The following is a 15435-nucleotide window of genomic DNA, read 5'->3' as shown; positions in this document are numbered from 1 at the left end:
TTTTTCTTTATTCTGTTCCACAGCAGTGAATTCCACCATTCTGTCTTCCAGGTCACTTATCCATTCTTCTGCCTCAGTTATTCTGCTGTTGATTCCTTCTAGTGTAGTTTTCATTTCAGTTATTGTATTGTTCATTTCTGTTTATTCTTTAATTCTTCTAGGTCTTTGTTAAACATTTCTTGCATCTTCTCGATCTTTGCCTCCATTCTTTTTCCGAGGTCCTGGATCATCTTCACTGTCATAATTCTGAATTCTTTTTCTGGAAGAGTGCCTATCTCCACTTCATTTAGTTGTTTTTCTGGGGTTTTATCTTGTTCCTTCCTCTGGTACATAGCCCTCTGCCTTTTCATCTTGTCTGTCTTGCTGTGAATGTGGTATTTGTTCCACAGGCTGCAGAACTGTAGTTCTTCTTTTTTTCTGGTGGATGAGGCTATCTAAGAGGCTTGATGGGAGGGACTGGTGGCAGGTAGAGCTGACTGTTGCTCTAGTGGGCAGAGCTCAGTAAAACTTTAATCCACTTGACTGTTGATGGGTGTGGCTGGGTTCCCTCCCTGTTGGTTGTTTGGCCTGAGGCAACCCAACACTGGAGCCTACCTGGGCTCTTTGGTGGGGCTAATGACAGACTCTGGGAGAACTTCTTCTGCTAGTGTCCTTGTCCCCACAGTGAGCCACAGCTCCACCCCACCCCCACCCTCCGCCTCTGCAGGAGACCCTCCAACAGTAGCAGGTAGGTCTGGTTCAGTCTCCCCTGGGATCACTGCTCCCACCCCACCCCCACCCTCCGCCTCTGCAGGAGACCCTCCAACAGTAGCAGGTAGGTCTGGTTCAGTCTCCTCTGGGATCACTGCTCCTTCCCCTGCGTCCCGATGCGCACACTACTTTGTGTGTGCCCTCCAAGAGTGGAGTGTCTGTTTCCCCCAGTCCTGCCAAAGTCCTGCAGTCAGTTCCCACTAGGCTTCAAAATATGATTCTGTAGGAATTCCTCCTCCTGTTGCCGGACCCCCAGGTTCAGAAGCCTGACGTGGGGCTCAGAACCTTCACTCCACTGGGTGGACTTCTGTGGTATAAGGGTTCGCCAGTCTGTGGGTCACCCACCCACCAGTTATGGGATTTGATTTTACTGTGATTGCGCCCCTCCTACCGTCTCATTGTGGCTTCTCCTTTGCCTTTGTATGTGGGGTATCTTTTTGGTGAGTTCCAGTGTCTTCCTGTCTATGATTGTCCAGCAGCTAGTTGTGAATCTGGTGTTGTCACAAGAGGGAGTGAGAGCACGTCCTTCTACTCCGCCATCTTGGTTCCTCCTCCCACCTATATTTTTATACTTCATCTTAGCTAAGTGTTTCTATAGACAAAATCACACCACCATGTACAGATTGCTGCCATTGTAAATTCATCATATTAGCCTTGAGTGATATTTAAATTGCTTCACAATGTTAGTACACATCTCTAGGAAGCTCTTAATTTTTGCCATGATTGTTCATTTTTTTAACTATTCCTCCCCTTTCCCCATTCCCAGTATATTAGATATCTTTGCCTGTTACTCCCAGAAAAACCTTGATCTCATAACTCAGTTCTGCAACCTACTTGGTTTGTGTCCATCTTCTGTTCCTTCTCTCTAGTCCTGCCTACAATCAAAGGCTAATCCTTACTTGTGGTCTGGATCTCATCCATCGTTTTTTGCCCTCTCAGAGACCTTGCCATTTTAGTTTCCTTACCGTCTCTTTCACTATCACTTACCTTTGCTCATCTACATCTAAACATGCTCTAGTCTTTTCCTCTTGAAAAAAACACCAAGAAACCCAAACTGTCTTTAATTCCACATTCCTATTTGTGTGCCTAAACCTCAGACTGTTTTCCCCACACTCCCTTGTTTAAGATCTTCTCATACTTCCTCATTGAGAGAATTCATGTCTGTTATCAATTCTGGACACAATTGTAGCCATTATATCTTAAATTATTACTCTTCTTATTCTTTCTATTCTTGAGGAATTTTTTTTAGATATTCATCTGTCTTTCATGTCCCTTACCCTCTCTCTTTTATAATTTCCACTTCTTAATTTCTTTGTGCTATATCTGTGTAATTTCTTTAACTCTTTTTTTGTTCACTCATCATTTCTTTAGCTCTATTAATTAATTGTTTCTATTTAGTGGATGTGTTTTTAAATTTTAGGAATTCTTTGTTGTTGTTTTTTTAATGGACCTGGTCTGGTTTTGTTTTTCTTTCTTGTTTTTTAGGAGTGTTGAGCTCTTTCCTCACGTCTAAAAATATTTTTATTTTGATACAGTGTCAAACTTATAGAAAAATTGCAAATATAGATAACTTTATTTTCCTCAACCATTTGAGAGTAAGTTAGTCATAGTGCCCCATCAGCCCTGAATACCTAAGTATTTCTTACAAACAAGGATATTTGCCTACAAAATCATGGTACAGCTATCAAGAACAGGAAATTAATATCGCCATATTACTAGCATCTAGTCTTTAGACACCATCTGAGTTTTGACAGCTGCCTTAATTTTTGAGGATTATAGGCCAGTTATTTTGGGTTTTTTTTTTTAAGTTACTAGGTTCAGGCTATTTGTTTTATTTTATTTATTTATTTTTTTTGTTGGCTGCACCACGTGGCACTCAGGGATCTTAGTTCCTGACCAGGGATCCAACCTGTGCCCCCTGCTGTGGAAGCGTGGATTCTTAACCACTGGACTGCCAGGGAAGTCCCAGGGTTATATATTTTAGAAGTGATCTTTCCATTGCATTTTGTCACATGGCATATAATGAGACTTTCCAATGAAAAGGTTTTCTTTCCCCCTTATAAGTAGTATTTTGTGGAATAAACTGTGAGACTATGTAAATATTGCATTCCTCATCAAACTCAATTTATTTCAGTATGGACTTATGGATTTGTATGGGTTATATAATCCATTTGTTGTGATGCTCAGATCGTTCACAATTAGCCATCGGGAGCCCTTTAAGCTGACTCCATGTCCTTTTGATATGTCCCCACTATTCTTTTAATGCTTCCTTACTTTCTGGCACTACAAGTGTATTAGTTTTCTCTTGCTGCTGTACCAAATTACCACAAATATTAGCAGCTTAAGACCAGACAAATTTCTTAGTGCACAGTCAGAAGTCTGGGTTGGGTAAGTTGGTTTCTCTGCTTAGATTCTCACAAGGCTGAAATCATGGTGTTGGCCAGCTCTTACTGTGAGGAGACTCTGGGAACAACCTGCTTCCAAGCTCATTCAGGTTGTTGGTGGAATCCAGTTCTTTCCTTGGAGTGGTAGAACCAAGGTCACCATTTCCGGTCAGTTAAGGGCCTCCCTTAGCTCCTAGAGGCTTCTCTCCCATCCTTGAACATGTGTCCCTATATCTTAGAGCCAGAAAAGGTGATGATTTGAATCCTTTTCACACCTAGAATCTCTCTTGACGTCCCCTTCTGCCGCATTTCTCTTGTTTTCTCTTCTGCATCTCCCACTGACTCTTCTGCCCTTCTTCGGTTTTTAAGGGCTCATTCATTTACACTGGGCCGACCCTCATATTCAGAATAATCCACCTATTTTAAGGTCAGCTGATGAGTACCTTAATTCAATCTGCCAAGTGCCTTCAGAGCAGTACCTAGATTAGTGTTTGATTGAATAACCAGGAGATGGGAAACGTGGGGAATTCTGCTTACCACAGAAGGATATCCCAGGTTCTTCTTTTTTATATAGAATTTTGTTCCTTTCTCATATTTTTGATTTCTTCTCTTAGGTTCTTAATCATTGAAAATCTTTATCTCCTAATCTTTATTTGCTGTTTCTATTTTCTAAAGTTCTTAGAAGATAGTCAAATCTTAATGTCTGCTAACTTGTGATCAAGGGGATTGTTCTTTCCATGTTTTCTAATTTTGGATTGCAAACTCATTTTCTAGCCTGGGTTGAGAATATATCCCTTCAAAGAGGTTTTGCGTTTGCTTCTGCTATATATTCAAGTGTTGGTACTGCTTGACCCCTTCTTATGTTGATTCAGCATTTGGGATTTACCAGACCAGGCAGATGGTGTAAGTTCAGACCCAAAACCTATTTGAAGGCAAGGTTGTGGCTGTAAATTCTCAAGGCAGATCTTCCATCCTCTATCCAAAGCTCAGATCAAATTGGACAAACTTCCTTATTTTATTTTTCTCCCTGTGTATGCCATGATTTTGGGGTTTTGTGTTTTGTGGGGGTCTTTGGGGGTGGAGTGGAGAAGAGATGGGTTAGTTTTCCTCTAAAAGTGTAGCCATGGGAAAGTCTAAACTATATAAAAGGGTCTCATCAATTTCAGCTTTCCCTCCATTGGAAACCCAAGGTTTTATCTCTTTTCCTTGTGGTGGGCATTAAAGCCAAAGCTTCTAGGTTTCTGACATAGGCCGGCTGCTTTAGGGCAGCTGTTAAAGCCTCGCCTCTTTATTTGGACCCCTAATTTTTTGTGTGTGGGTTTAGCTAGTCACATTTAGGTACTTTTAATTAGGAAGATTTTTAGGTTGTCGAGTCTGCCTTGTTGCCAGAAACAGAAATTCCCCCATTGATTGATTGATTGATTTTTTTTAAACCACTTCATATTGGCTTCTGCAACTACTACTCCACTCGGGTCAGGAATAGCTTTCACATTGTCAAGTCCAAGTGAGTATTTTTCAGTTTTCTTCTTACTTGACCATCTTACATCACTTCCCCTTCTCTTCTTTTTCCACTTCCCCTAACTTGGTTGTCCTACTGTTTTGACCATTTGTTTTTAGTTTTTTGTGACTTCTCCTTTATCCTGATTTGGTGTTGAAATTCCTTGGGGTCACTCCTGAGCCTCTGCTTTGCTCACTTCATAATTCTCACCAAATTTAAGTCACTTAAAATCTTTTGTGTAAAGTATTGCAATAACTACCTAACTTATCTCCCTGATTCTACTCTTCTGTTGTCTTTTAAGGCACTGTTCACTTTGCATTCAAAGTGATCTCTTAAAAATATTATTATGGTCATGTCACTCTCTTGTTTAAGATGCTTTAATAACTTTCCATTACTACAAAATTGGAAAGTCCTTTATGGCCTGCAAGGTTTTACCTGAGCCAACTCTTGGGCTGGATTCTAGCTTCTTTTTTTTTTTTTTTTTTAGTTCCCCAACCAGGGATCAAACCTGCACTTCCTGCAGTGGAAGCTTGGAGTGGGTTCTAATCCCCCTGCGGTGGTCCTAACCACTGGACAACGGGGGGAAGTCCCTAGCTTCATTTTGAGCATCTTGTTTCTTTGTTTATTATACCGCAGTGGCTGTGTCCGTTAGGGTCCATTGTCCGTAAGCCACAGAAGTAGGTTCTGTTGAATTTAAGCAAAAAGTAATTTATTGGATATGTACAGTTACTTTAGAGAATTAATAGAAAAACCTTATTCTAAAACTTTTGGAGGAGAGAAATAAGGGTAGTTTAAAGGGCGAGGTGAACAAGAACTAATAGACTCCTAGTATTATTACCATTAGACTAACTTAGGTCTGATCATTCTCTGCCCTTATGAGCATGCATTCAAGGTGTAAGTTCCCAGCAGAGACGGTTCGCCTCAGATTGGGTTACATGTTCATCCCTGGGCCAGGAGTGCATGAAGTGGAGGAGGGGTACTTCCCTAATAGAAAATAGGGTGCTATTTGGAAAACAAATGGGAAAGAGGTCTAGGCAAGTAAAATTAGAACTTCCCCTAAGGACTTCCTTTTAGTTTATGTGTCACTTTACAAAGGCCTACTCTTTACTGTGAATTTTTTTCTTTTTTTTTTTTTTTTTTTTCTTTTTGGTACTGCTAATCTTGTTACCACTCGTATTCTGTCATAGCACATTCTACTTTTTCATCATAGCACTAATATTTATGTGATTATTTAACATGTGACTTCTTTACTTTAAGCTCCACAAGTGCAAGGATGGTATCTGTTTTCTTCTTTGTAGCATCTTTAGCAGCAAGTATTGTATCTGGGCATATTAGGTGCATAAATATTTGTAGAATATTGGAAAATCAGGTCAAGTCTGAAGTATTCAATTGATATCAAAATGATATTCAGAACATTTAAAATATTTTAAAATCAGAAAATATGCATGGTAAGTGTAAGAGGATTAAAAATTCTATGTCCAGTATATAGGCAACTATATAGAGCAAAACCGTAAACTCTGCACCAAAAAGTTTGAAAATATATAAAAATATTAACAGTCTTTGTGGTTGATTTTTTTTCCTACTTTCCCATCTACTTAAAATTTTTAATAATGAGTATGTGTTGTTTTTACGGGTAAATTCATAAGAAACAACACATAATGAACAAAATTGGGATTGATGCAAAATACTTTACTCTGTCTACCAAATATAGCTTATCAAGTTTAGGTGATTTTAACTTCTAGATGCACTTCAGACACATCTTTCTCCATGGTCAGTTCCACTACCATTTTCAGAGGATCATAATCTTTCATCTAGTTTATGGAATAACCTCTTAAATGATCTTACTGTTTCCACTCTTCCTCCTTTCTATTCATTTGCTACATAGCAGTTAGAGGGATGATGCTTTAAAAATCCAGTTCTCACTATTCGTCTTTATTGCCTTCCCATTGATCTTTTAAAAAAAATATTTATTTATTTTTGGCTGCATTGGGTCTTTGTTGCTGCGCATGGGCTTTTCTCTAGCTGCAGAGAGCGGGGGCTACTCTTCGTTGCGGTGCGCCGGCTTCTCATTGTGGTGGCTTCTCCTGTTGCGGAGCATGGGCTGTAGGCACACAGGCTTCAGTAGTTGTGGCTTCTGGGCTCTAGAGTGCAGGCTCAGTAGTTGTGGCGCACAGGCTTAGTTGCTGTGCAGCATGTGGGATTTTCCCAGACCAGGGCTTGAACCCGTGTGCCCTGCATTGGCAGGCGGATTCTTAACCACTGTGCCACCGGGGAAGTCCCCTTCCTATTGATCTTAACATAAATTTTAAATACCTCTACATGGCTTACAAGGTACTGTGAGATCTCCTCCTTCCCCTCTCTAACCTTGTCTTCTACCACTCTCTCCACCATACTGTAGCCATATTACCTTTTTTTAACTTGAACGAGCTTCATTCTGCTTCATTCTTTGTTCAGTTAACAACTACATACCTAACCTTTAGGTCTTGTTATATTGTTTCTTCAGACAGATCTTTTCTGCCTCTTAATTTTTCACTCTCATTATGCCCTTTCTCTTCCATCATATAGCGTTTGCCACAATTTATAGTCGTGTTTGTTTTTTTAAAAAAATATTTTATTTATTTATTTACTTATTTATTTGGTTGCTCTGGGTCTTAGTTGCTGCCAGCAGGCTCCTTAGTTGCAGCTCGCGGGCTCCTTAGTTGTGGCATGCGAACTCTTAGTTGCGGCATGCATGTGGGATCTAGCTCCCTGACCAGGGATCAAACCCGGGCCCCCTGCACTGGGAGCACAGAGTCTTGACCAGGGAAGTCCCATGTGTTTGTTTTGATGTTTGCCTCCCTAATTGTATACTCCTGGAGAACAGAGATGTTTTCTGTCTTGTTCCCTACTTTATTCCCTGCTCCTAGCACAGTGCCTGTGTTTTAGTACATATGAAATAAATATTTCTTGGGTGGATGGATAAATGAATCAGTATGTTACTGCCACTCTCTGTATCATTCTGCATCTTTGTTTCTTTTGTTTGTTTGTTTTTCATTTCTTTTTTTTTTAAATTTTTTATTGAAATATAGTTGATTTACAGTGTCTTTATTATAAAACATCCCATTGTCGTGCGTGAAAAATGGGGACTGTTTGTGCTGAGACTCCAGTTCTTAAAAGTACCTGTGAAGGTGGCCTAGTTCGTTCACAGGATGATAAATTTGCTAGAGAGCACGTGTGTGCACACACACACATTTGCACACACATGCACACTTGCCTCAAATGAGCAGCCTAGAAACAAAAGACAAATCTAGACTCCTAGTCTACACAGCTTATGAAGCAATAACAATAGCCTCTAAGTGTCTAGTGTGTGCCAGGCAGTTAATCGTTACAACCCAATAAAGGACAAGGTGTTCTCATGAACCCCACTTCACCTCTTTTTTTGTTTTTTAAAATAGATTTATGTATGTATGTCTGTATGTATGGCTGCATTGGGTCTTCGCTGCTGCATGCGGGCTTTCTCTACCGGCAGCAAGCAGGGGCTACTCTTCGCTGTGCTGCATGGGCCTCTCATTGCTATGGCTTCTCCTGTTGCGGATCACGGGCTCTAGGCATGCGGGCTTCAGTAGTTGTGGCATGCAGGCTTAAATAGTTGTGGCACGCAGGCCTCAGTAATTGTGGCTAGCGGACTCTAGAGTGCAGGCTCAGTAGTTGTGGCACACAGGCCTAGTTGCTCCCTGGCATGTGGGATCCTCCGAGACCAGGGCTCGAATCCGTGTCCCCTGCATTGGCAGGCGGATTCTTAACCACTGTGCCACCAGGGAAGCCCCCCACTTCAGCTTTAAGGAAAGAAGCTTAGAGAAGTTAAGTTGCTTGACCAAAGTCACGCAGCTGATCTCAGGTCCAAATGAGCCCAACCCTGCAAGTTTAATTACTAAGCTATACTGCCTTGCCAAATAGAATTTCACTCATTCAGTACTGAATGATAATAATAAATATGTACTGCAAATCTATTATGCCTGGCACTGCTCTAAGTACAATACTGGGAGTAAGGCAGTGAACAAAGCAGACTCCCATCCTCATGGAGAGTACATTCCAGAGGGACATGGGAAAGACAGTGAACAAAAGGAATAAGGGAAACATGCAGGATGATAAATGTGATAATGAGTATGGAGAAAAATAAAGGAGGGGAGTAGATGGGGGCAGTGAGGGGGTTGCAGTACTCAATAGGGTGGTCAAGGAAGGCCTCTCTGAGAAGGTGCCATTTGAGCCGAGACCTGAAGGGTGCAAAGGCATCTGTGAGGAACCCAAAGAAACTTCAGACAGAGGAGGAGACGCAAGCACGGTCTGTCTGGCACACCCTGACGCTAAGAACCCCAGAGGGGAGCCTTTTTCGGGACAGCTGCACGTTATACCTGCGCTGCTTCTCTCCCTCGGGTGCCCGTGGGTGGGTGAGCAGGTCTCTGGCCTCACCGTCACCACACGTGACAGCTGACCCGGGCTGGTCCTAAGCCTGGGCCTCCTCTTTCTCCAGTTCCATTCGCCAAAATTCCTTCCACACGAGGCGTGCTCCTCCTGACACTGCCCATTCCACACGTCCTCCCACGCCTGGTTACACACAGGGTAAAATGTGCTAATGTACCTTTGTTTGCCCATTGGATTAACAAAGATCTAAAGACTAGATAAAATCTAGTGTGAGGTAGAAAACAGGCGCTTGGTCTCTGTTGGTGGAGAGTGTAAACCGGTACAACTACCGTGAATGGCAGGTGCACAATACTGTATCCTGAACAGGTGAATTTGAGGGTATTTTCCTTGAGCTTGTGCATTGCAGGATTCAGTTCTATTTAATTAGATGAATGTCACCTTGATTTAGATTAAAATAGCATACAACTTGTAAAAGATGAAAATAGAGTGAAGTTAAATAGAAAGCAGGTACAGAACAATCTAAGGAGGATTATTTGCCTTGTGAAAAAGGATCTAGAGGTCTTAGTGAATGGTTAATGCTGTACCATCATACCTGAGGTATGAGGGAGTTGAGGTGAGCCAGTGATCCTCATTTTCAGAAAAAGATTTAGAATTCCATGCTTTCCTGACTTGATAGGAAAGGAAAATTTTGATTTGTTCTATTTTATTACAGTAACCTGAGCACCAGTTTCAAAGTGTGATTGCTGTGTTTTTAGCTGTGCAGTTTCCCATTTAAGATCAAGCTAATACAGTATAAAAACAGACTTAAGCTTAGAGATTGAAGATCCTCAAACACACCACAGTTTTGCTTCTCAGTATTATACTTTCATGATACATTATTGCATGTGGTAATGGTATTTGCAGTTTTCAAAGTGTAGTATGGACATTAGAGGACCTGACAATTAAAATACTGTACTTTCCTGACTTAAAGATAAATTTTTAACTAGAGCACTAACTCTAAAATAGATATAGCTACCGTTTACGGCAACTTACTGTGTATTAGGCACTGTTAGAGCCTTTACATGGGTATTCTCAAAAACCTTTAAGGTAGCTATTATCTTGGTTTTTAGAAAAGAACAGTATGGAGGCTCACAAAGTTTAAGATCACAAGGTTGGGAGAGCCAGGACGTTTGTCTCAGTCAAAAACTTGTCCTGTTGTGATTTCAGCCTACTGCCTCCAGCTCACTCTTGTCTTTTAGTTTTGGGAATTGGAGAGTCCACGTATAGTATGCTTTTCGACATTTAAAAAAATCACTCTACCTTTTAAGGTAGAGTTTTGAAAAAGCTGAGTTCAAGTACTTCTCTCTGGAACTCTTCCACCCCAGTCTTTTCCTCTGAACTTAAGTAGTTTTTTGTATCATATGTCCTTCTTATGGTATTTAGCATTTCCCTCCTGTATCATAGTAGCTTGGGAGTACTTATTAGCTCTGCTGTGAGACTATAAGTTCTTTGAAGGATGAATTCCTTTCTGTTCTTTGCTATCTTCGTTGCCTTTTAAAAAATTATTATTAGAGGGACTCCCTGGTGGCACAGTGGTTGAGAATCCACCTGCCAAGGCAGGGGCCACGGGTTCGAGCCATGGTCCGGGAAGATCCCACATGCCACAGAGCAACTAAGCCCGTGCGCCACAACTACTGAGCCTGCGCTCTAGAGCCCGCTCGCCACAACTAATGATCCCACATGCCGCAACTACTGAAGCCCACGCACCTAGAGCCTGTGCTCCGCAACAAGAGAAACCACTGCAATGAGAAGCCCGCGCACTGCAACGAAGAGTAGCCCCCGCTCGCCACAACTAGAGAAAGCCCCCGTGCAGCAGCAAAGACCCAAAGCAACCCAAATAAATAAATAATAATTTAAAAATTATTATTAGAACCTCAATAAGTATTTGTTGAAAGAACTATGGGGTAAACAACTTAAAACAATTTTTTTTCTCACCTACGTGCCTGTCCTTTGGAATGTAGGTTTATAAATATTCACTGCATTTATGTGCTCTTTTCTGTCCTCCACAGCCAAACTTCTTAAAAGAGTTATCTTGCCAAAATTTCTTGTTACTTTTCATGACTCCATTTTCTGGCTTTACCTTAAATGACCAATAGAATCATTTGGCCTTTTCCTTTGAAATTCTCTTAGGTGGTTTCTAAGATTCTCTCTCTTTGTTTCCTTATTTTGTTCTTTGTGGTCCATCTTTCGTTGTCTACCCTTTATTTTTATTTATTTATTTTATTTTTTGTGATACGCGGGCCTCTCACTGCTGTGGCCTCTCCCGTTGCGGAGCACAGGCTCCGGATGTGCAGGCTCTGTGCTCTTTTCTGTCCTCCACAGCCAAACTTCTTAAAAGAGTTATCTTGCCAAAATTTCTTGTTACTTTTCATGACTCCATTTTCTGGCTTTACCTTAAATGACCAATAGAATCATTTGGCCTTTTCCTTTGAAATTCTCTTAGGTGGTTTCTAAGATTCTCTCTCTTTGTTTCCTTATTTTGTTCTTTGTGGTCCATCTTTCGTTGTCTACCCTTTATTTTTATTTATTTATTTTATTTTTTGTGATACGCGGGCCTCTCACTGCTGTGGCCTCTCCCGTTGCGGAGCACAGGCTCTGGATGTGCAGGCTCAGCGGCCATGGCTCATGGGCCCAGCCGCTCCGTGGCATGTGGGATCTTCCCGGACCGGGCCACAAACCTGCGTCCCTGCATCAGCAGGCGGACTCTCAACCACTGCGCCACCAGGGAAGCCCTGTCTACCCTTTAAATGGTAATGTTCCCTAGGTCCTGTCTTTAGTCCTCTTCTCTTGATCACACTGAGAACTTCCCTGGGTGATCTCATTTTTCCTTGCCTTGCCTTTGACCAGCTTCCTTATCATAGGTTTTTAATCAAATACTTACAGGAGCTAGGTAGGTAACATTAATGAGTGACAAAGAAGTGAAGCATAAGGAATGGTGGGACTCTGGTGCCTTAAAGAATCAATGCCCTGTCCAGTGCTCCAGTGGATTGTTGCTATTTCAGAATATAGTATCCAGTGTTGACAGAGCTTCAGGTTTTTCAGGAGAAATTAGAAATCTAGACTTTTTAATATGAAATTTCCATGTTTCTAAATATGAACTAGTTAACAGGCCAACAATAAGCCTTTTTGAGTTTTCACATTTACTTATTCTATCTTTGTCATCCTTCTGACTCCTGATTTGTATCTCCAGACCTGAATTTTCTGCTGAGCTTCAGGCTCATCCCATTCTGTTTTAGATGATCTAGGAGTTTTGTGTCCCACAGGCATCTCAAAGAATGTGATGATCAACCTCAACCTCAAACATGCAATTAGGAAGTGGTTTCGGTTGTAAAGTCACATGGCTATGAGTTTGACTCTTGGTTCTACCATCTACTAGGTCACTAGAGGAATTAGCTTATTTCTTCAAACTTCTGTTTGCTCATATGTAAAATGGGAGTAATAGTTACTTCATTGGTCTGTTGTCCTAGCACAGTGACCTACACATAATAACAAGTGCTGGATACTCTCAGTTGCTGTTTCTACTTCAGTGAATGTTACCACTCTCACAATCACTTACTGGTGTTTAAGAGTCATTTTTGACTCTTCCCTCTTTTTTATTCTTCAGATCTAATTAGTTACCAGTCCTATGAATGTTGTCTTTTTAATATCTCATTACTGCTGTTACCTTAGGTTTGTTTTTTTAAAATATTATTATTATTTTTGCTCATCAGTATCATTGTAGCAGCCCTTAACAGCTTTCTCAGTCTCTGTTTAAATCCCCTCCCCAATCTCTTCTCAGCCTTGTGCCAGTGATTTATTTATGTTTTGCTGAAACACCAATCTGATCACACCAGACTTCTGCTTGCAATACTTTGGTGGCTTCCTATTGTCTCTAAATTTTTAACTTTTAACATTTTAACTTTTAATGTTCTTCTTGATTTGATTCCTGCTTATTTTTTAGCCTCAGTTTTTGCTTAAACTACACAGATGGCACTTATAAGTTCTTAGAATCTACCTGGCTCTGTGGCGCATGTTTCTTCCTCAGAATGCGCTTCACCTCTGTCCTGCAGCTCCTTTAGAAATTAGCTTTAAAGGCACCCATCTCTCCCAGTTCGCTTTTTGACCCCATCCTCTCTCACTCCAGGTCTGGGTTAGATAACCCTCTTTATGCACTCATAGCCTCCCGAGGATATCTATCATAGTACTCTTCACTGTCTTTTGTAATTGTCTCTTTTTTCCACTAAGCTTCTTGAAGGCAGAGACCACATATCTTGAATGGCTTTGTATCTCTAGGGCATAGAATAATGTCTGGCAAACAGTGAGCTCTCAGATGTTTGTGGAATGAATGTATTTGTTAAGTGGATAAATTATCTTTATTCTGGAGAAATTGTAGATATAAAAAGGATCATAGGAGCCTCAATCATAGTTGTAAGGCCTTTAAAAATGTCCCAATTTTTGTATTCCCCTTGTTTGAAGATTATAGGTACTTTTATTTATTATGAATCAATAATATTTATATTCTTTAGAACAAAAGTAAATTTTACTGTTGATATAAATAACTAATTATTGTTGGCTTCAAGCACTGTGTTTTCTCAAAAATTTTTTTGGCTAGAGCATACTTAGGTTCTTTTTTTCTGCTTTCCTCTTGTTTATAGTGTCAAGTTCTTAAGATCTTATTCTCTCCCACGCTCCCAAGAGCCCTGGTTTATTATAAGATTTCTCAGCTTCCATTGCTATTGACTCTATGGGCCAGATAATTCTCAGTTGTGAGGAGCTGTCTTGTGCATTGTACAATGTTTAGCAGCATCCCTGGCCATTACCTACTAGATGTCAGTAGTACCTCCTAGTTTTGACAACCAAAAATGTGTCCAGACATTGTCATATGTCTCCTGTGAAGCAGAATCACCCCTGGATCAGAACCCCACTGGTTTATAGAGATTCCTGTCTCTTAACCTTTATCCTCAAAGAGCCTTTCCTTCTCTGTGGACTCTGTTATCAGCATAAGAGCATGATCTCCCATCTTGAAAACAAAAACAAAAACAAAAACAAAAAACCCACAAAACACTTTTTAAAGTAACTCCTGGTTTCTTCTTAACTTTTGCTCATTTTCTCTTTCTGTTCATCCACTTTTCTAGAGTGAATTGCTTCTACTCTTTCTTTCTGGCTTTTTAACCCTGTGGTGCTACTGAAAATGCTTTCAAATCCTTTCCTCTTTTCCTGTGTTCTCTGAAATGAATGCTACCACCACCTAGCTTTCCACATCACCATCATCTCTTAATCCTCGGTTCCCTGGCCACCCCGACTGCTACTTAGATACCCCATTCGGTCAGTCATAAAGTCCTGTTTATTCGACATCCTGAATATCTATAGAATCCACCTGTATTCTTTTATTCTCACTGCTGTGTCCCACCAGTGGCATCAGGCTCTTTGTTGTTCTCGGAATATCAAGTCTAGTCCTGTTCCATTTTATTTTCTGCTCTGTAATGTGGATGACCTTTCTAAAACAAAGTCTCTTCCCATTTCAGACCTTCTCAATCATGAGTGCTGGGGCTCTAGTATCTGCATTTTTGAAAGGCTTACCAAGTGATTTTTATACAACTCTAATATCTTCATTCTCCTATTTCAGAAACATGTCACTGCTCTTAGGAATTCCTAAAACCCTTACTATTATTTTTACAAAGCACTTCCTGATGTGATCTCTGTCTCTTAACAAATCATCTTTGACGTATAAAAAATGTCTTAGTTTCTTTAAGACAAGTGCTTTATGAAAAGTCAGTATTTTATACATTTAGTTACTGTTTCTTTTTTCTTGACATCAATAAAATTTATCATTGTGGGAGGGATCAGGAGGAAATGTGGGTATTCTAACTTATCGATTAATGTTGTGTGTGTGACAAATTTGACTGCTGAATTATAAAATATTTAAATAAGATTTTTTTCTTGTAGGTATTTATAGCAGCAGTGATGTAGCAGTATCATTTCCAAATGTAGCATCTGGCTCAGGATCGAGTACTCCTGTCTCCAGTTCTCATTTACCTCAGCAACCTTCTGGGCATTTACAGCAAGCGGGAGCGCTCTCCCCGTCTGCTGGGTCGTCTGCACCCTCTGCTGTTGCTACAACTCAGGTAAATTATTACAGTGTTACAATGTAACATGTACATCCGTTTGTCTTTTTTTTTCCTAAACGTCTTTATTGGAGTATAATTGCTTTACAATGGTGTGTTAGTTTCTGCTGTATAACAAAGTGAATCAGCTATACATATACATATATCCCCATATCTCCTCCCTCTTGTGTCTTCCTCCCACCCTCCCTATCCCACCCCTCAAGGTGGTCACAAAGCATGGAACTGATCTCCCTGTGCTATGCGGCTGCTTCCCACTAGC

The 15435-nt window shown here is 40.6% G+C and overlaps 1 protein-coding gene across 12 annotated transcripts in view; it reads left to right on the top strand.

Annotated features, from left to right (window-relative positions):
• MLLT10 (MLLT10 histone lysine methyltransferase DOT1L cofactor) overlaps positions 1 to 15435 on the top strand; it is a 257663-nt gene that overhangs the window by 211666 nt on the left and 30562 nt on the right. For all 12 annotated transcript variants that reach the window (XM_028495894.2, XM_055087796.1, XM_024129589.3 and 9 more), the window contains one exon: positions 14998 to 15176. In XM_028495894.2, coding sequence (XP_028351695.1) covers positions 14998 to 15176 — 179 coding nt within the window. The remainder of the gene's footprint in view (positions 1 to 14997; positions 15177 to 15435) is intronic.

This window comes from Physeter macrocephalus, chromosome 11, assembly GCF_002837175.3.
Source record: "Physeter macrocephalus isolate SW-GA chromosome 11, ASM283717v5, whole genome shotgun sequence".
NCBI lineage: Eukaryota > Metazoa > Chordata > Mammalia > Artiodactyla > Physeteridae > Physeter > Physeter macrocephalus.
The sequence above is the reverse complement of the archived record's forward strand: the minus strand, read 5'-3'. Positions and strand labels throughout refer to the sequence as shown.